This window comes from Corvus moneduloides, chromosome 2 (genome assembly GCF_009650955.1).
Source record: "Corvus moneduloides isolate bCorMon1 chromosome 2, bCorMon1.pri, whole genome shotgun sequence".
In the NCBI taxonomy this organism is placed as follows: domain Eukaryota; kingdom Metazoa; phylum Chordata; class Aves; order Passeriformes; family Corvidae; genus Corvus; species Corvus moneduloides.
The window spans coordinates 112253498-112275613 of NC_045477.1; the positions used below are offsets into that span (position 1 = coordinate 112253498).

Genomic DNA, 22116 nt, shown 5'->3' on the forward strand with positions numbered 1-22116 from the left:
TGGAAAAATGACTATGGCTCCAGAGTTCTTCCACACCAAAAATTCTTTCAATTTCTCGCTTGTTGGTTTCTGATAGCTTCAATCCACCTGGTACTTTAATGTCAATTCTACTCTCAGGAAGAATCTCAGAATAATGTATCTGGCTTCACATAATTTTTATTGTTTTAATTATTTATTTTTCGGTTGCTGCCATAAGTAAAATATATTAATTTCAAATTTATCACAAGTGAGTCTGGCTGAACAATAGTTAACCTGTAGCATATTGATAAGCATTTTTGAAATATGCATGAAGGATAATTGGAATTGGATGGAATTGGTTTGGGACCTCACCAACACTTGATAAATCTACTTTTGTCAGAATAAGTAGCAAAGGAACAATAGGGGGAGAAGCTCCAAGTGCTGCATGTTGCACTTACACATCAAGCAGATAAATTCACTAGAAATGTGTGATGTTGTCATATATTCCTCCATTCTTCCTTATGCAAAGTCAATTTGGGAGTGTTTTGCTTTCCTTTTTCTAAATTTTTATCTCTGAAGACATATGATGCATAGTCCTAACACAGAAAGTACCCTTGGGTTTCCTTTTTGTGAAGCGCGTTTTCACTCTTTTGAACCTCCGTTGTGGTGGGCTCTACATTAGCAATCTGTGATTAGTTCACCCAATGACTAATTTCAGTTAGTGCCCTAGAGCCTATTCAGCTTGCCACCATCCTAGCTGAGGCACCATTCCCTGTTACATCACTGTTTACTGTGTTCCCCAGTGGTCAGCTCTAAAACCTATAATGAGACTTTACCTGAATTTGTATTAGACACTTCTGGGAAAAAAAAAAAAGTTAGCAGTATTTTTCAGCACTGGTCTGCTACTTTCACTGTTTCTTCCCAGGATTATATACTAGGAATTGGGCATGAAAAGAAAACTAACTTTTGAAGTCCTAGTGAAACCCATTTGCAATAGTAAAAACTATGCCAGCTACCTGTATTGTGTATGATACGATACCAGAGACATCTTCCCTGTGTTCCACTAACAAGTGTTACAGGAAAATTAAACCTCTGATAGAGGCAATAATTTCTGGATCCTCTCTGGAAGATGTTACATGGAAGAAAACAACAAATATTGTAACTATATACAACAGAGATGTAACTTAGTCAGAAAGAAAACATTAGAACCGTTATTATGGCTTTGACAAGTATTTGGACTGTTTATACATAATACAAGTCTGCCTAGTCTTCCTAAATGCCAGGTACCTGTGGGGAACAATGGGAATGTGATATCCAGATGATTTACCAAAATATGAATATCGATCTAATATCGATATCCAACTGAGATGGACACAAACTCTCTAACAGTTTAGAGTTAGAAAGTGTATGTTTTATTCGGCGCCAGGCACTGCGTGGGATAGCTCCCTAAGACGCACGGCCCTGATCCAAGCAAACACAAAGCTTTTTATTTACAAAAATTATGACTATCTGAAATACAATGCATATTCATAACATTAACACCTCCCATTCTCCGCTTCGTATGGAAATGAGCTTAAATGTCATTAAGCATGCGTAGTGTGTGTTCTGAATGGAGTCGGTGGTCTTGAATTGGGTCAGTGATCCTAAAAAGATGAAGTAACTCATCTTCCTCATTTTGACCTCTTTGCCTCCCTGAACTTTAACAATCCTAATTACTTTAGTGACCTCCAAATTTCCTCTTGTGTGACTTTTGAAAAGGTTCCCACCAAGGGAGGAAATTGGTAATTGTCCTTGTTCCCTACACCAACTTATCAATGTTTCTATTCCTTGTTCTAAGCACAGCTAAGCAAACATAAAAATGACTTATTTTCAGTTACTTGGTAATCAGTTACTAACATCTTAAAACCCATTTCAGGTCCAGCTCTCTTAACTCTAGCTGGGCCCAAATTCCTTCCTATTCTAACTAATTTCAACACAGCTAGCCTATAACTAAAATCTTTGTTTCTTCTAAATCTGTGTTTCACAGAGACTTTGAAAATCTATCTAATCATGATAATCCATCTGCATATTTTAGTAATTAAAATATAAACCTTTATAACTCTTGTTTCTCATCCCTTAAACCGCGTGGAAGATACTGATATAATTATTGTGAATACAAAGCATATGTAAAACCACTACCTAAGTGAGTAACTATTTCTATTTGAAATAGATAGGAGGCTAATCTTTTTGGTTTTGTTTCCTGTACTGTTTTCCCCTGGGTTTATTTTACTTTTTCATGGAATGTGGGCCCTCTCTGGAAGGAAACAGAATACCTGGTTACCTGAGGTATGGAAAAGGCTCATATACTCAACATCTCCTTTGACTCAATCTTCACTGGCAAGTTGTCCAGCCACACTACACAAGTCTGAGAAGACAGAGGCAGGGGCTGGGAGCATGAAGAACTGCCTGCTGCAGAAGGTCAGGTTAGAGAATATCTAAAGAAGCTCAAAGTCCTCAAGTCCATGGGACCTGAATAGGAGATGCATCCTTTTGTCCTGAGGGAACTGAGAGATGAAGTGGTTAAGCCACTATCAATCATTTTTGAGATGTCATGGCAGTTCAGTGAAGTTCCCATTGACAGGAAAAAGGGAAACGTAACCCCCATTTTAAAAAGGCAAAAAAGGAACTACCAACTGGTCAGTCTCACCTCAGTGCCTGGTGACATGGACAGTGGGATTGAGTGCACCCTCAGGAAGTTTGCTGATGACACCAAGCTGTGTTGTGTGGTCAAATTCTAAAGGAACCTTGACAGGCTTGAGAGGTGGGCCCATGAGAATCTCATGAAGTTCAACAAGGTCAGGTGCAAAGTCCTTCTCCTGGGTCAGGGCAATCGCAAGCCCAAATACAGGAGGGCCAGAGAATGGATTGAGAGTAGCCCTGGGAGAAGGATTTGAGGGTGTTGGTTGACAAAAAGCTCAGCATGACCCAGCAATGTGCCCTTGCAGCCCAGAAAGTCAGCTATGTCCTGGGTTGCCTCAGAAGAGGCACGACCAGCATGTCAAGGGAGGTGATTCTCCCCCTCTTCTCCACTCTCATGAAACCTTACCTGGAGTTCTTCTGCATCCAGGTCTGGGGTCCTCAGCACAGGAAGGTCATCAACCTGTTGGAGCGAGGCCAGAGGAGGCCACCAAGATGGAGCACCTCTCCTATGAGGAAAGGCTGAGACAACTGGGATTTTTCAGCCTGGAGAAGAGAAGGCTTCAAGGAGACCTTATAGCAGCCTTCCAGCACCTAAAGGGGGCCTAGAAAATAGCTGGAGAGGGGCTTTTTCAAGGGCCCATAGTGATAGAACAAGAAAGAATGGCTTTCAACTGAAAGAGGGGAGATTTATATCAGATATAAGGAAGAAATTGTTTATTGTAAGGGTGGTGAGACACTGGAACAGGTTGCTGGAGAAGTTGTGGATGCCCCATTCCTGGAACCGTTCTCGGTCAGTTTGGATAGAGCTCTGAGCAACTTGGTCTAGTGGAAGGTGTCCCTGCCTGTGTTGAGGGGGTGTTGGAACTAGATGATCTTGGCCATGCCTTCCAACCCAATCTGATTCTATGAATGTAATGTAGGAGCAGGAGGTATCATCGGTTGTTCATTTGACTCAGAACATCTTTTATTCTGCCTCTGATATCATAGCTTGCTGTCCTGTCTGTGGAGGCATTGTGTACCAATCTTTACTGCCTAAATATTAATAGTAACATAAGGTCTGTTTTTATTACTGAGAATTTAAAAGTGTTAAACTGAGATGTCAGATTTTTGGAAAGACTGTTCCCAGCCAGTGCACTAGTAGCAAAGATATGGCTATTACTGCTGGGTAATAACTTTTACTTGCCTTCTTTCTCTCCTTAAAAGACCCAGAGCCACGTAATATAATAGCTACTACACGCAGCTGTTTGTGGAAAGAAAATTTGTTCCTTGCTATCAAAATGGAACAGAAAGATGAAATACTTCTGAGGAACAGTCTCCCAATCAATATATGACTGAGTATTTTCTCATGAAAACAAAATTTTTCTATTCTCTCTCTAATTTTTATTTGTCATCTTTAAAAATCGATACACTTCTGATCTGATCTTTTTCTTTCTCTAGTTCCTTGTAAAAATAATTTCATTTCTTATAAGAGTGCTACAGATCTACACTTTTAGGTTCCATACGTGTTTGGGGGTTTTTGTTATCTTGTATTTGAAGTGACAACTAATTTTCTCATTTCCCTAGCAAGGCATGTAATGTACTTTGAACATACAGAGAAAAGTCAGCCATATAAACAGAAGCCAAGAGTATTTGATGCAAAATGGGTTATGCTGCTACTTTCTATACAGACTCTGCATTCCAGATTTCTTATCCATTGGGAAAAAGTTTAACTTGCTAGAAAATTACATTTTCCAAAAGAACTTTACAGGCAAGTCATTTGTTGTATGGGGATTTAGATTCCTGCTCTTAGATTTATACAAGGATTATGGCACTAAGTGGGATTTACAAAAGCATGGGAATTAGATAAAGGGGATCCATAACAAGTTTCTGAGAACTGGCATGACACTTGGGCTCCTAGGTATCTACACCATTTTTGGAAACTGCAGGAAAGCTTCTGAATTCCTGGTGATACGCTATAGTAAGTATTGTGCAGTGGCATGGACCTCAAACGCTAGAAGTAGCATGTGTTTGTTGCCAGTGCACCCTTCCCTTGCTCACCAACACACATTATTGAACTTCTGAAATAGAATATTTTAGCCAGACAGCATCTTTTCTAATGGGGATCCTCTGTATGACACTGAATAGTGTCTTGTAGACAGACTCTGGAATAGATTAGAAAATTCTAACATATTCAACTAGACCCTTCAATGAAAGAGTTTGGAGTTTGCTTTACAGTAAATTAGTATATGCACAACTAGGTGGATATTTTTATGCACCAAGCATTAAATATGGTTGTGTAATCACCAGCTCTGGTAACATTTCTGCAGACAAAATGTTTATGATGTCTAATCTCTGTTTGTTGCCAAGTAACCATATGATATGTGCTAATATAACATCTGCCATACTGGGTTTGTAGAGAGAGCTTTATTTAAAGCTTGGCATGTTAAATGGACAATATGTGTCAGATATTGTTCTCAGGCATGTTCTCCTCCCTCCCCTTACATGGACTGTGTAGCTTATCTTTGGTTTTCATGTCCTATGGTAGACCTTGTTTTCCTACCATATTACAAACCAGAAAAGGTATGGAAACTAAATCTGCACAGCTGAGACTTCAGACAAGATTTGTATAGAGATAATGCAAACCTGAAGTCCTCTGTGCCAGGGTGTCTGCTGTTATAATGGGAGGGTCTGTACACACAGTATGGAACCAGGCACATCATCTGTATGATAAACTTTGGTGCTGTATAGTGCAATTTGCATGGCATGTCCTCCTTCCACCTGCTGCACAGACACAAAGTTCTCAGGGTACCTGGGGAATTCTCCAGGCTTTCTAAACCTGGTTGTACAGTGAAAATATTTGCTAAAAATTAAATAACAAGTGGAGACCTGCTAGAAATATTTTGGTTCAATGCCCTGCTCCTAACAGGCTCAGCGAGGGCTGTTTCCTGAGGGTCACATCCAGTTGGGTTTTGAATACCTCCACTGATGGAGACAATACTGTATCTCTGGTCAACCTGTTCCTGTGGGTGACCACCTGTGTTGTGAACAGTATTTTTCTTATGTTTAAGTGGAATTTCCAGTAGTTTTTTTTTCCTGTGCCATTGCTTCGTAGTCTGTCCCTTACCCTGAGAAGAGTATGGTTCTGTTGTCTTGACTTCCCCCATTACGTTTTTTTACACATGGACAAGATCCCTTTGAGGGATCTCTTCTCCAGGCTGAGCAGTCTCAGCTCTCTTGGTCTCTCCTTGTCTGAAATGCTGCAATCCTTATTCATCACTGTGGCCCTTCACTGCCCTTATCCCAGTATGTCTATATCTCTCTTGTGTTGGAGAGTCCAGGGCTGGGCCCAACACTCCAGATGTGTCTCATCACATCTGAGCAAAGAGGGAGGATTGCCTTCAACTTGCTGGCCATGCTCTGCTTGATGCAGCCCAGGGTGCTGGTGGTTTCCACTGCTGCAAGAGCACATTGCTGGCTTGTGGCTAACTTGTGGTCTATGAATCCAAGGTCTTTCCATGCTAATCTGATTTTCAGCTGCTTGGCTCCAGGCCTATGTTGAAGTTTGGGATTTTTGCTCCCCTAGGACAGAACTTGGCGATTCACCTTGTTGACCTTCATGAAGTTCCTGTCAGAGTCAGACCATTTCTCCAGGCTGTCAAGGTCCCTATGAGTGGCAGCACCCCTGTCGGTCATCAACCACTCTTCCAGTTTTGTGTTCTGTTATCCAGGTCACTAAAGAAGTGGTGAACCAGCATTAATATTTGGGGTACAGGCTGCCCAAAAAGCTTTGTTCTGCTGGTTGCAGCCTTCTTAGTCCAAGAGTTCACTCAGTTTTCAACAATCTCCCAATCCATATACAAATTCCATAGTTTACCAGTTTGTCAGTGAGGCAAAAGCCATTCTTATGTCAAGATAAACAGCAACAAGTGCTGCCTGCAGGTCCACTGAGCCAGTCATCTCATCACTGAAGGCTAACAGGTGGGTTAAGCACAATTTTAGCTTTGTAAATCCACACTGATTATTCTCAACCATCAATCTTGTCCTTAATAATCTTGGTAATAGTTTTCAGGACTATTTGTTCCATCATCTTCCTAGGGATCAAGGAAAGGCTGGCCAGCCCATGCTGCCAAGATTCTCCTTCTAGCCTTTCTTGAAGATTAGGAGTGATATTTGCTTTCTTACAGTCCAAAATCTCTCAGCTTAAAAGTAAAATCCCTGTCTCAATGGAGCAGATCAAAAAACGCTGCCTGAGAGGACAGAAAAAACAGGTGCACTCAATGAGAAGTACCAAAAAAAAAAAAAAAGTCTTCTCACTGTTCATGAAAGTGGATTTTTTCCAATTTTTGGGTCACAAGAAATGATCATATGTCCAAATTCCTAGCAGAGCAAAGATAGATTCAGAGGACTAAATCACTGAAATTACTAGGAGAACAAAGTAATTGTTCTGATATTACAGGTCTAAGACAGAACCCGAACAGAAAGAATGAGAGCAGGTCACCTTTTAAATCAGATGGTTTTTAAATAGAGCAATGGAATTAAAAGGTTGAATACAAATCTTGAAAGAGAAAACTCTATGTTTTTGAAATATGTAAAATCTTTAATTCCAAGGCCTTTAAATGTCAGCTCACTGGAAGACTCGAAGCAGTCAGGGAGCGTAGGGTTCCATTTTCTTTACAAGACCTCCTCAGAGGCTGAGAAGTTTTACTTTGAAATGTCAGCATTATCAGCAGAAAGATTTAATTATTTTTAAAAAATAGAGTATCTAGAATTTGTCTTCAAAGGTCATGAGCTAGTGTATATCCAAGAACTATCTGCCCTAACTCCAAAAAAAGGAAAGAATAATAAAAGCAAGGCAGGAGCAAGTTTCCCAATATTACTATTCATTTCCTAAAATCATTGTTCTACTGATGCTACTTTCAGTGAGGTACTTTAAATTGTGGCTGAAAAATCTTCCTGGTGGAAAAGTACCTGGAGATGCTAGTCAACAGATAGCTGAACTTGAGCCAGGTGTGCATGGGTGGCCCAGAAGGCCAATGGCATCTGGCCTGGATCAGCAATAGCATGACCAGCAGATAGTCACCCTGTACTCGGCAGTGGTGAGGCCACACCTCAAATCCTGTGTCCAATTTTAGGCCCCTCAGTACCAGAAAGACTTTGAGGGGCTGGAATGTGCCCACAAAACAGGCATTGGAACAGGAGGTACTTAAAAGACCTGTAGATGTGGCACTTGAGGACATGGATTAGTGGATTGACAGTGCTGGGTTAACAGTTGGACTCAATGATCTTAAAGGTCTTTTCCAAGCTCTATGGTTCAAATCATTCTAAAACACACTCCATTTCCTTGGGTTTGAAATCTAAATCTGAGATGGTATACAAGTACTAGGCAAAAAAAAAATGGAAACTATTGCTAAATTTCAGGGGGAAAATGCAATGATTGTGAAAAGATTGAGGACAAGAAATAATAGTAAATACTTAAATTCAATGACAAGTGTGAAGAACAAGAAAATGTAGGTATCACTGAATAATTGGACTGTATAAATGAGATATTTGTGGGGTCATCTGGAAATAAAAATAGAGTAATTGTTAAGAAAATGTATATTTTGTCTAGTCACAGAGGATATAACATTATGATACTTCCATCCCCATATTTCCTGTGCTTTAACCTAGAGATAAAAGGAAGGAGAAGAGATTAGGGTAACGATATGAGAAGGGAATCTATGATGATATGCAGAGAAATTTTAATAGTGTGTTGCAAAATGCTTGCTTGATGATAATGTATTTGTCTGTCTTTTCTTATAAGTTTGCCTAAATAATTTTCATTTATATAACTCCGTTTTCCTTCATGAATATTACATCTTTTCAGGTAGCCTGGTTTTTAAGAATACTGTGTGTGTTTCTGTTTGTTTCACAAGCCTTATGTGAGAGTTATAAACACACCACTTCCCTGAAGACTCTTCTAAACAAAGGCATGACCTAACATGTAGATACAGGAGCAAATTCCCTGACAGGTTCTAACTGCATTGCTGCTGAATGACGTGCTGGTGGGCTGCATCATTAAGGTGAAACATCAGAGGATGTGCTGGTGGAAATGCTCCTTGATACATCATTTAATTATTTTGGTAACATTTATTTTCATTAAATGCACCGGTAATATATCACCTGCTTTTTTATATCAACAACAGCAGCAACCATTTCTTTCTTTCCCCAGATGATCTGATACCTCTAAGAAATAAGTGCAAGGAAAATTTTAACAGACCATGCAGATAGATCAGGCTTTAGCATGACATCCTTTTCATAGATCTACATAGGAAATCTCATTTCCATTATCCTGCTTTAGGGATCAGTTTTGTACAAAAACATTGGTGTAGTGCAGAGAAACTTTATGCACGAGACAAAAAATATTTTTGATATTTTAGATACTTTAATATTTTTATTTGAGGGTTTTTTTTATTATGAGACTTTTTTTTGTTTGTTTGTGTTTTTTTTTTTTTGTGGGAGAGGGGAAATCCTGTCACTATAATTAAAAAAATATTTTAGAATCAAAGCTTTGCTTTATTCCTTCCCTTTTTCTTTATAAGATCAATATATAAATCCTAAATCTGCCACAAAGAAAGAGACCAAGAGCCTATCAAAATGTTAGACTGATACTTCACTCAATAGTTAACTACATATACTCTTTGGTTCTTTTGTATTTCAAGACTGCATTAACATCTTCCATGGCAGCATTTTGATTATTTGTTCTTTTTCCATGGAGATGATCTCTGGGAAAGGTCACTCTGTGTTCAAGAAAACTAACACCTCCTCTGAAGATGGCACAAGTGTCACATCAGATTCAATTAGAGATGAGCAGATAATGAGAATATTAACATCTGGCTGCATCTGCTCTTCTCCAGTATTCAGCGTGTTGTTAATCGCAGGGGACTCACAGGCTTAAAACATTCTAAAAGGCTTCTTGGAAATATTCTTCCCATCTTTTAGATTTAATTTTAGCAATGCCTCTTCTCAATATGCATCATGAAAACTTTTGCAACCTCTTTATTGATTACAGGTTCAGCTATTTCTGCACTTTCTTTTAGGAAGGGCTAATATTCCAATCAAAGCACTATAAGGGTTTTTTTTTGAAAAAAAAAATTCTTATTGAAAAAATTAAAGATTATAGCCAGTTTGGGAAAAACATCAGAAGAAATGATTAGTTATGAGAAATAAAAACCATTTTCATTTATATGCCCAAAGCAATAGGGGTGGGGAATTGTTTTGTTGGTTTTTTGTTTTTTTAATGTGTGGTAAGGAGAAGACAATAAGACAGAAACTGAAAGGAGAGATGCTTTTGTCTTGCAATGCAAGATTTATGGGAACATTTCAGAAGATAAAAGCTGAACTTCAGTCAGTCATAGTGGAAACTAAGTCACATTAGACAACACATTTACTGTCATATGCCTATGGCTTCACACACATATCTTCAGTATCCTTACATGTATCTGCCCTCAGTTTCAACTGTTTGATTCAGCATTCACACAGTGAAGCAGAATATTCTTACGGAGTGCTGCAATTCATGGCATATATGACTTTAAATGATGCCCTTGTGAATAAAAACTTATCTGAATGTAACTGAGAACTGAGATTTAAGGTTGTTAAAAGTCTCAAGCAGGTATAAAGAATTCCCTTCTTATGAAAGACCTTGCCATATATTTAGTTTTTAAAAAGCATTGATTTCTCTACTGATATATCTGAATACATAGGGCTATACCTATGTGAGGAGAAATAAAGAAAAAAACGAGCATCCTTGCATTGCATAACTTTTTTGCTCTGCTCACATTTGCTCTGAGGAATCTCAGAGTTCTCAGTATCAATATTCATCTGGACAGTGACTGTGTAGATTAATGTTTCAAGACTGCAGCTTCAGGCTGCACATAATTAATTGTATTACAATCTACTGTAGACTACTGCTACTGCCTTTTCTTTTACAGTCAATTCTATTAAAACAAAGAAATGAAACATAAAAGTATACATCAGAGAATTTCAAGGCACTGCTATTATCAACTGGAATGCTACAGTTTTTCTTCCTATTCTTATAATTACTTATGATTCCTGAATATGGCAATCGATGCTAACTTTTCATAACTGATGGCTTTCCAATGACAGTGCTTTATTTTCAGAGCCCTCTCATGAAGTAGACACTTTAACATAGCAATCTAAAACCCAAACCCATTGTTTTACTCTAGTTTCAAACCTTCTCCACTGATGTTGGTATAAGACAATCATGCTTGACAATGCTTGAATAAATGTTCAGATGAGGTAGTTGGGAGGGTGAGTGCACCCCATGCACTTCACAGCCAGCCCTAGGACAACTCTGAGAACGTGTGGAGCAGGCAGCAGTGCCAGGCACTGCCACAGAATCATAGAATGGTGTGGTTTGGAAGGAACTTCAGGCATTATCTAGTTTCAAACCTTCTGCCATGGACAGGGTCGCCTTCCACTAGAACAGGTTGCTCAGAGCCCCATCCAGCCTGACCTTGAACACTTCCAGGGATGGGGCAGCCACAGCTTCCCTGGGCAACTTGTTCAGTCAGGCCTCCTCTATATCCCCCTCAGATATCCCTCCTCTGATGGAAATACCTTGTCTTCACAGTTATCTGCATATGACAAAATTGGCATGACAAATACAGGAGAAAAAGACGCACAGAAAATTAGCAAGAAAGTACACAGAAATGAGGAATTCTCTTAGTTTTCTAAACACAAACCAAGAGATGGGGAGTCTTTTTGAACTGTGGGTTGAATTCAAAGAAGCAGTGCTGACTTCATGAAAAGAACTCCATGTCTCTGATGTCCTTTGATTTCAAAGTGTAGGACTATTTTCCTTTGCATAGCAATGAATTCTTCCCCTTATTTACTCCTGTGCTATGGTTACAATATCTTCCAGGGACATGTCAGTCATTTTTTCTAAAAGTGGTCTAAATTCATAAACATAAGAGGCTTAATCTCATTGTGTTATCTCAAATCTCAGAGAGATCAAAAGGATTTTCATCCTCAAAAAACAATTTCTACTTCAATAAAACAGTTGAAGCAGAAATGTTCTAAAATATGTATAACTCAGACTGGACAAGTAAGGCAACTATTCCTGTGATTTTTTGCCCTTGGATGAAATGTCCAGACAATAAACTGGCTTTCTGATTTGCAGGCAATTCCACACAACCGCGTCTTCCTCTAAGAAATTAAAACCTTTTGTAGTTATTTTCAAGGGAGAATCCGTGAGCACTTCGTAAAACAGATGTAAACCTAGATCTTTGGAATTATAGTTTTTCTATTATAAAGCTTGTGCATTTTGAGGTAGCTCAGTTTTGATATCCAGATTAGTGCTGTTTTGATGTACAGGTTGAATTAAGATATCTTCATTACACATGTTGAAATCTAACAGTTGGCTGGTCTCTCCTAGTAACAGTGTTTTGCACAGAGCAGGTCTATGTACGTATCATGTGACCACATTCATCTAAAGCTAAAGCAGCAGTGTGGGAAGAGGAGTATGGAAGTCAGTGGCTGATATAAAAATATTATCTTCTGGTTGTTTCCAGCTGGGTGACTGATTGTGGTGGCTTTCACTTTCATTACCACAAGACAAATTGTTCAATATATTCTAAATGTACATCCAATCTGATAGACATGGAATGTGAATTTAGTCACTTTTTCTCTGAGCAGGATCAATATGTCTGCAGCTGACTGGTATCTCTAAACTTGTATATTAATTTTTAATAAATCTTCAGAATTGGTTACTTCACCTTTTTATTTTTTTAACTTTAGTTTACTTCAAGTTTGACACATATTTGTTTTCAAACCATTCATCAAAGATGGTTCAGAAGTCAAATATAAGATGAGCTGTAAACTTGATTTATGATCAAACAGCTTTCCTTTAAAAGGCACTGACCTATCAAACCCCCCTTTTTTTTTTTCAGAGAGGAATATACCAATTTTGGTAAACTGTGTCTGGGATAATGTTCTTGACTCTTAAGTGGGGGCTATGGGGCGAGTGAAAAACAAAACCAAAAAAAAAAGTGAGAAGAGAAAGAAAAAACCAAGAGGGAGGAAGGGAAAAGTGAATCCATGCATCAGTAGATAATAATATCTAGGGACTAAGATTCTTGCCAAGAGACTTGAGAATTCCCTCATGCAAGAATAGGAATCTGAGCACTTTGTTCCTCCTCTATGACAGCCACATTGATAAGTACTACCTGGTGGGAAGAGGATCTTCTCTTTATATTTTTAAACATATTCAAAAGAATTTTTGTTCTTTGCATAGAGTGCAGAACAGGAAGTGCTTTGAAATCCTGGATATTTTTGTAGGACATGAAAATTATTGCCTTCCTACCTCTATTTATAAAAAAAAAGAATAAAAGGTATTTAAGTTGTTAAAGAGACCAGATGTAGTTTTAAGTTTTATAAATTTTGTTAGGTTCTTGCTATTTAATAAAAGTTTAGGAAGAAAGGATTAAAATATGGTTTTGGTGTTCAATTTAGTAGGTAACTGTGCCTCAATATATCCATCTGAAAAGAATATTGATTTTGAATAGCTTCTCACATGACCTAGTAAAGAAGTCATTCCCCATGGTTTTAATGATAGGAAAAAGCTTATAGGAGACACATAGGTCTACTCCAGAGGTTCTAAACTAAATGAGGATTGTGCTAACTCTGTGCTCTCCATTAATATTGCTATCTGGGGAGAGTGTACACTTGAGAGGTGGAGAGGCAGCTAGAGAAATTCTCTGCATCAGTCCACAGGGATTAATATGCGAGAACATACTTACACACATCTTCAGGATAAGAAATGGATCAAATAGCAGACATTAACGGCCCTGACTGACTGAGAAAAATTTTCAGATCAGCTTGGAAAATTTGATAGTTTAAGCACATCAGTTATTAAAATTCTTTTCCTTGCCTATATTACTCACATTCACAGTATTTCCCTACAGTCTAAAACCCTGGAATGCAGAGTACCCAAGGATATTTTTACTTTTCTGGACAGGTGAAGGAGTTGGCCCTGGGAAATGTGATTGCTTATAGTATAGACATAGTCACAACAGTGTGAGGTTGGTAGACATCAAAAGGAATGCAATGCTGGGATGCTTTCCCCAATTTAGAGTTTTTAGAGTTGCATCATCTTACTAAATATTAACTCTTACTGGCTACAAAGATTGGTAACTATCCCTTTAAAATAAGCATGTGACACAACTTCTATTTTATCTTTGTTTTACTATTGATTAGGGGGGTTTTGTACTCCTGAAGGATGAAACAGGGTTCACTCTCAGCAAAATGGGAGGAATGGGTGACAAACTAGAGAATAGAGATGCTCCTTCAGGAAGCCTTGAAAAGTTGGAGAAAATCATGGAGTCCAACAAAGGCAATGTCTTTGTCTAGAAGTGGAATAATCCCGTCCAGCAGAGTAGAAGCTGAGACTGACTGAGTAGGAAAAAGCTTTGCAGGAATGGTCCTGTCAGCCCAGGTGGACAGTAAGTTGAGCATGAGTTGGCAAAGTCCAACTGCACAGCTCTTGGCAAGAATTTATCCAGCATGTCTGGGAGGGTGATCATTCCCAGCCCTGTAGTGTCTGTGAGGCCTCACCTGGGACACTGACGAATTTGAGCCCTTTGCTGTTCAAATGACAGATGTACTGGACTGAGTCCTGTGCAGGGCCACTGGGTGGTTGGCAGCTGGAACACCCAAAGTGGTGAAATCTGCATCCACGACGATGTTCAAAATGTCCTCTATTGGACCTGCTTCCAACAGGAGGTTGGATCACTCGGCTTCCAAAGGATCCTTCTAGCCTACATGCTCCTGTGATTCTGATACACCAGTTATGTGTCTAAATTATTATTTTCAGTAGCATTTGTTTTGTTAAATTTTGTATTAAATCTCATAAATTATGGGAAAATTAAACTGGGCAAAATTTTTATAAAAACTTCATACTTCTGTTGAAGGATGATTTACCTCCACACATCCTGGGCCTATTCATTTAAAAGTAGAAAACCTCTTTGAGACCTGAGTTATAGGACCATAAAAGTAATGTTGATCTTGGCTTAAACTGATAAAAAATGCTGGTTTCTAATCTTCTTATTTGTTGCATTAACTCCACAAGTTACTATATCTTTACTTAAAATCTGATCACAGTTTCAAAACAGATTTAGAACAACAATGACTCAGAAGACATTATCTGATGAATAGTAATTGAGTTGAGAATGACAGAACTGCAAAATTAAATTTAAATTCATAGTGGATGTTTAAAAAATACCGATGTGCTGATGCATTATGAGCCTTTACAGAGAAGTTAAGAAATGGGAATGACTAATTTTACAGTTTAAGAAGAAAATATATTTTGAATCCTTTTCCCTTCCACCCACTTTGGCCTTTAAGGAAAAAAAGACAGAGAGACAAAAAGAAGTAAAAAGAATTAACACTGGTGTAAAGAAAAGTAGCAACCCAGAGATGATGTCAAAAAGTCCTTCACAACTGCAGCTGTCTCCACAGTCTGTAGTGCAGAATGATTTCCCATAGAGACTAGAAGCTGTAAGAAGAATGAACTGAAAGAAGGTCTGTGGGCCAAGTACACATCTTTTCTGATTCCTGAATTTTGATTCATTGCTAGATCTGATGGGTTAACACCCCTGATACCAGCTGAGTGGGTTTATGCTTTTATCATATAAAGGATAATCTCTGTAAAGCAGAAACAAGAGTTGATAATGGTTCTATTCTGTAATTGTCTCAAAGTTGAAATTAAATGCTGTACCTTTTAAAGAACATTGATAATTTACTAAAAGACCAGAGGAAACATAGTGAAGAGAATGCAACTAAACTTCTGCTATTCCACTGACAGGAGATGAATGTGTTTAGTAGATTAAGCCCATACACATATGGGTGTGTGTGTATGTCAGTAAGAAAAGGAGCATTGATTTTGACAAGTTGAAGGGAACAAATATTCTAGAGCTATATCAAAATGTCAAATGTATTTTAAATCTGCGACAGCCCATAATCTGTGTTAAGAACTGAAGTATGAATTGATGTTGAAAAGCAGAATATCAAAATGTTGCAGGTGACTAGAAAAGTTGGAAATTTGCCATGAATATTTACTATCAGTATTAAAAGAAAAAAAATCATTCTTTTTTTTTTCATATGGCATGCACTCATCTGTCAGACATAGCAAAGAGGACACTTGCTAAGAACAAAAGTAGTAAGAATCAATGGTGCTTCTATGAATTAAGTAGACAGATGTTATATTTAGTAGAACAGCATTGTTTATATACATGCATGGTTTGAACACACTTCATCAACCTTCAGAAGGTTTTTGACCACTACAAAATTCTTCCTATTCCACTATTGCGTAAGTCTACTAATATTATTTCAGGGTAGACCAAAAGGGAAGAGGGAAGGCATCTTGTTAGGAATCTTGACATTATTTCATTGTATCCATTCCTTTGATTTTGAAAACTTAGCCTTTTTCTAGTACTCCCCTTCACAAAGCTTCAGTGTTGGTAATATCTTTTCAAATAAAATTTTTGTCAAATATTCAAACTTGTTTTACAGTAATTGATTTGATGTTATTTATCTGTTAATGACTGTACTTTATAGAAAAGTAATTAAACATCACAGAAAACTATGAAATTCTGGATAATATTTACAAAAATAGAAAATTGCAATGTCACTGCATTTTTTTTTTAGTTAGTTAGTTTTGGGGATTTTGTTGTTTTTGTTTTGTTGCTTGGGGGTTTTTTGTGGGAGTTTAAAGAAATTACTTTTTTTCATACAAGGGCCTTTAATTTTGGTGCCATATTTACTGTCTAAGCAAAAACATTTACAGCTACTGAAGGCATGAACATTATTGAAACAAAAGAAAAACCAAAGACTTCCTGATACAATAGGTATAAAACCAAGTCTTAGTCTATCCAATAATAATCAGAACACTATATATGTGAATTTCTTTCTTTTCTAGCACCACTAACAGATAAACCACCAAAGCTTTTACACCCCTTGGAGAGTAAGCTAACAATTCAGGAGACCCAGTTAGGTAAGTAGCAAACATAACCTCTGTTCAAATTATATGAAGGTATTTGACATGTTAATGTATTATGGTAATGTGATGGCATGTTGGCATTAATAATTTAATTGAAAAGGCATTAAAAATATGTTTATTCTATACAGAGATGTATGATATATCATCTAGAAGACCGTTGTTCATAAAAAACTTTTAATAATTCATACTGAATGCTAGCTTTTGATTACTGACACTGGGTTTTATCTTGCTGAAAGTCAACAATTACAAGAGTATCTGAACTTTTCTTTCTAAACTTTCCCTCTTCTGTATATTCATACGTGCTGTGGGTTTCATTGGGATTTTGTGATTTAAGTTCTGCTCGGAAGACTTCTGTGCTTTGGTGGCTGCTTACAGAATTGCAAAATATTTTGTAATGACAAAGGTTGTGCCAGTCAAATCATCCAGCAAACAGTAGTGTTATCATAATAACATCTGATTATTCTGAATTCGTGGATATTTATGTATAGATGAATGAAGAGAAATTGATGCATGAAGAAAGCATTTTGGTTCCTTTTTTCTAGTCTAGTGGCTGGTGGGTATGATTGGTCACTTTAGTGTCCTACTTCTGGAGAAGCTGAGTGCATGAGTTACTAGATTTTGCAGGATATAGCAATTTATCTCTTTTTTGTATTGGCAATGAGGGCAACTTGTAAGAAACAAAGAGTAGGTTGCACTGGAATTATGGTGTCAGAACAGTAACCTAGTGATAGATTTTCTAGCATGTCGGCTACAGGAGAAAATGCAAACCAGCCTGGTGGAAACAAACCTCATAGAAAAAAAAATATATAAATCTCATAGAAAGAAAATATAAAGCTCAGTGCATTCTGCAACACAACATCAGACAAAGCAGAAGGCTTGCAAATTAATTCTGACAGTCGTTGGCAGAGCATTTTATGGGGATTACTAGTTAATGGCCAATAATGTCCAGAGAATAACTCATCTTTTCTTTGATATTAATAAACTATTACTTTGAATGATTCAGGCTAGCCAGGTAAAATTCTGATATGCTAATATACAGGTTTTTTCAGAAACTATTATATAGAAAAGGACACTTGTAGCATGTTTCCTTCTAGAGCTACTTTCTGTTGTTCTGAAGGTATTGTTTCTGATATACTGACTCAGAAAACCTTTCCTGTATGCCAGTCCTTAATGATTTCATGTTGTTTGAACACAAGACTAGGGAACAGAGAACAAAGTGACTCTGCACATTTGTTTTTCAACTAATGTTGCTTACTGAGATATTTTTGATGAAAAAAAATCAAAAACAAAAGGCAGAACATTTCTGGGCTAGAATGTTGTCCTGCTAAATATACTGTATGGTGAGACTATTTCAAGAAGAGTGTAATTATTAATGGCTAGCTAGAGGCTTTTTTGTCTACGAGTTTTAGAATTAGTCTCAGTTTTGTTTTCTCAAAGTTCTAAGAAACATATAAAATAATTTGAAAAGAGCTGGGTTTGAAAAAGATACTTTTCAGAAAACTAAATAGCTGTTGGTGGATATAAAAGAGTTAACTTGAAAATGTCATTTTCAGACACAAATGGGAAAGTCTGACCATAAATTAATGTGAAGTTACAGTACTTAGCCTTATATCAAGAAGCTACAAGAATATATTAATTTGTTGTTTAAAAGCCTGTGAAAAAGCCTTTGAGAACTGGAATGAGTGAAAAAAATTGATAGTTCCCTAACATGAAAACTGTGTTGTTCTGCTCTTATATTTAATGCCTTGGTCCTGCTGGATAACCTTCAAAAGGTCTGTGTTTCCCTGAGGAAAGCCAGTGTTCATTTCTGAGGGTCAGTTCATACCTTGCAAAAGATGAGAATACTTTAATGTTGGAATAATGCCAAGATTCACTTGGATAGTTCTCGAAGCCAGGCGAATCCTACTCAGATGAGTCTTGGGGTCACCACATTTTGTGACCAGTCTAGATACAGCCAGAAAATGTTAATCCTCCAGAATGTGTTTGGAATGGTGTGTTTGTCCCTTACTTGGCAAATAAATGTGTTGGTGGACACTGAAGAAGTGGAATGGGTGATATTCCCATTCCAAAAGAAAAGACAGAGCAAGGAACTAGGAGCTTGGGGCAGCCCAGGATTTCTTTAGCAGGTCACCAGTTGGTGGGGATCTGGGGCAATCCCTTCTCCCCTCCCACATTTCTGTCCTTCTCACCTTGCAGTCCTCCAGCCTGAGTTGGAAACGAAGCAGGTTACGTGTGTCAGGGGATGTTCTGGGATGTACATACCTACCTTACAGGGATTTGTGTAGCTCCAGGTGCACATGGTGTACTGGAAAGTCAATAGTGATGATTCACCTCCAAATCTTCCCCTGCTGGCAGGCCCCTGTGGAGCAGTGCTGGGCACACTTCTGAGGAAGACCTCAGTAATATCAGCACATTTTCTGTTGAAAGAGCTACTGGACTTCAGTTCTTAAATAGAACACCTCCATGCAGTATCTAAACCAAGGTGTATCTAACTCCCAAGACATGTCTAAGACATAACTTACTCATTTGGCTACAGCACTGCTGAGTGACAGAGATAAAAGACATAGTGGCTTCTTCTATACACCAGCAACTAAAATTAATGTCATGGGACCACACACCTGTTGTGTTATTGTCTTGCTTGGCTTCCATAAAACAGCATCAGACTGAGATGTGACTGCAGGAAGGAGTTTCTCTAAGGGGTGACTGATATGGCATAAGTCATCTGCAGTCTGACTTGCTAAGGCAAAAGGTAAGAAACCAGAGCCGAAGAATCTGCACACCTCAATCCTAGGAACCCACAGGCTCCCATCATGCTCAAGTTATCCACAGTTCTTTGAGGAAAAGTTGTCCTGCTATTCAACTGGTATTTGGAGTGTGTTAAGCATGGCTGCACTGCAATCAGAAACTTTAGAGAGTCACTGGTATCTGGAGAATTCATCAGAAATATCTTTTTATTACACTGAATAGTAACCAGAAATGCATGAGATGGAAGCACAGGATAAAATTGAAGGAGAAGTTAATTTCTTAAAGGCTTTTCGTAAAAAACAACGTGGGAGAGCCAAGGAACGAAGTAGAGAAAACCTAGATGAGGAAAGAAAGATTAGTTTCTGGACTTTATGTTTTTTGTTTGTTACTTCACTTCCAATTTTGCAATCAATTACTTAATCCTGTTGCAAGGGTAAAAAATGCTAATTACTTTCAAGTTTTTCTCCTGTTAAAAGGGCTTTTAGGTAGATATGTGACCCCACTATAAACTACTTCTCTGGAAACACATCTCCAGATAAAATATTATGGTAAATACAGTCCTTAAAAGATCATGTACTGCAAAGCTTGGAGCTGTAAGAAGATGAAGAGTGTTTTCAGCTCTAAGCCACTCTGTGGTCTGGTGGCAGCATAGGCCAGGGAGGGGAGAAAAGCTGGCAGTGAACAGGTGGCCAGGGGAGGCACAGTGTGGGAATAAGAACATGATGATCCAAGGAACTGCATTCCACAGCTAACCAAATCATGTGTACAAATCCCTGCTAATATAAAACCCCCTTGTAATAGTAATGAAAACAAAAATCTGAAAATACAAACACAGACCTGTTCAGGAAGGCATTAATTAACATTGTTTCTTATATATCTGAAATCCAAAAATTTTGGGTAACTATTTTTAATTCTAGGGTCATGCAGATGTTATGTATTTATGATAGAAATATATAATATCCATGATTTGTAAATGTATTTTAAAATATATATATTCTGGGATTTTTTATTGGTAAATTCTGAGTTTTTTCAGTTTCACCTTTCAGGTTACAGTGTTTTTCCCACTAATGCTGTCCAATAAATGCTCCCATCAAGGAAACAAAGAATACTATTAGCCTGACTCAAGAAAGTCTGATTTTAGTAACCAGTTGGTTCATGTCATGTTACTAGAGAAGACAGATGTGATTCCACAACAGATAGTAATGGATCTGGATTAAAACATTACAAAACATGAAATAATTATTTTAAACACCTCACAAGCTAGTTAGCCTCTGTCCTCCCCACTTTTTCAATGTATCTTCTGCTTCTGCACAAGGCTGTAATTTGACATGCAAAATTCACCCAGGAAAATAAAGCTATTGTTGAATTATTTTTAGCTAGGTAGGCTTGATGTTAGAGAAGAGAAACAAAACAAAAAAAAGGAATAAAGTATTTCCAGCACTATATGAATGGACCTAAAAGATAAGTTTGTACAGGAAGCAAGACACTTTCCCTGATGATCTGAATAAACTGATCCTCCTGAATTGTATCCAACCCAAAAAAAGTTACTTGTGACCAAATACGCAGTGAATACCTGTCCTGTTTTTATCTAAGGAATTATTTTGATAAAATTAAATTAATTACTACATAGTGAATTGGGGATTCCTTCTTTCTCACCCTTCCCTGCATAGATTCAAGAAAAAGTTTCGTTGGACTACTTTTAATATATTATTTCTAAAGCAGTAATAGAAAGAAGCTCCCCATCAGGGACAGGAGAATGCTGGTTCATTTATAGCGTTGTGTTGCATTAAAACCTTCCACACAAATTGACCTTGTTAATGATAAAAGCCGTCCTTAACTAGATCAAACAGTAGATGTATAAATAAATTAACTAAAGTGACATGAGATAACTAGCAATCAGTGACTCCTTTCAGGATGGAAATTGAATTGAAAGAATATTCAATAAACAAACAAAAACAAAAAAACCCAAACAAACCTAAAAGTGTCTTTGACAATTTTTCCTACCAAGATATACATGAAAATATAAACCAAGCATTCAGGAAAATCATATACAGGGCAATATTTATCCGATTGCAGCAGAAGTTTGCATATTGCTGTCAATTTTGCTGTCTTTTTGTCAGTGATAATAGCTAGATGTGCTAACCAGTTCAAGACTTGTTGATGTAGACTCTGAGGACTATTATGGGAGAGACGTGGAAAAATGGAGAGCCCATGAAGTGTCAGAAACAGCAATAATAACAATGAGGGGTTTTTAGTAAATTTAAGCAAATTTAGTAAATATAAGTATTATCTTCTGGTTTTTATAAACGTGCATAAGCAGGATCATTTGGTTGGAAGGGAAGAAAAGATTAAAAAAACCTTCTCTTTATTTCTCTGAAGCAGTGCTATTAGGAAGGTCTTTAGCATGTATGTACATTTTTTCAGTCAAACCAGATACAACCTGACCAAAATTGCATGTGGGTTCTTTTACACATTCTACTTTAAAGAGAGAAAATAACTTTAAATTTTTTAATTGAAATTTTCAGCTCAGCTTTCAAATTCCAGATGGAGAAGTATAGCATTAAAGTGTGCTCCCAACAAAGGTCTTGATTTAGGAAAAAAAAATCTAGTGAAGAGAGTGATAAGGGATGTTTTAATCTCTAAAATCTGACTATCCAAAAAAAAAAAAAAAAAAAGTGTTTGCAAGGTACCCTAAACTCCCT

The 22116-nt window shown here is 37.5% G+C and overlaps 1 protein-coding gene across 2 annotated transcripts in view; it reads left to right on the plus strand.

Moving 5' to 3' along the window:
• Positions 1 to 22116, plus strand: part of IL1RAPL1 (interleukin 1 receptor accessory protein like 1) — a 711140-nt gene that overhangs the window by 529573 nt on the left and 159451 nt on the right. For both annotated transcript variants that reach the window (XM_032100865.1, XM_032100866.1), the window contains exon 6: positions 16589 to 16663. In XM_032100865.1, the coding sequence (XP_031956756.1) occupies positions 16589 to 16663 (75 nt within the window). The remainder of the gene's footprint in view (positions 1 to 16588; positions 16664 to 22116) is intronic.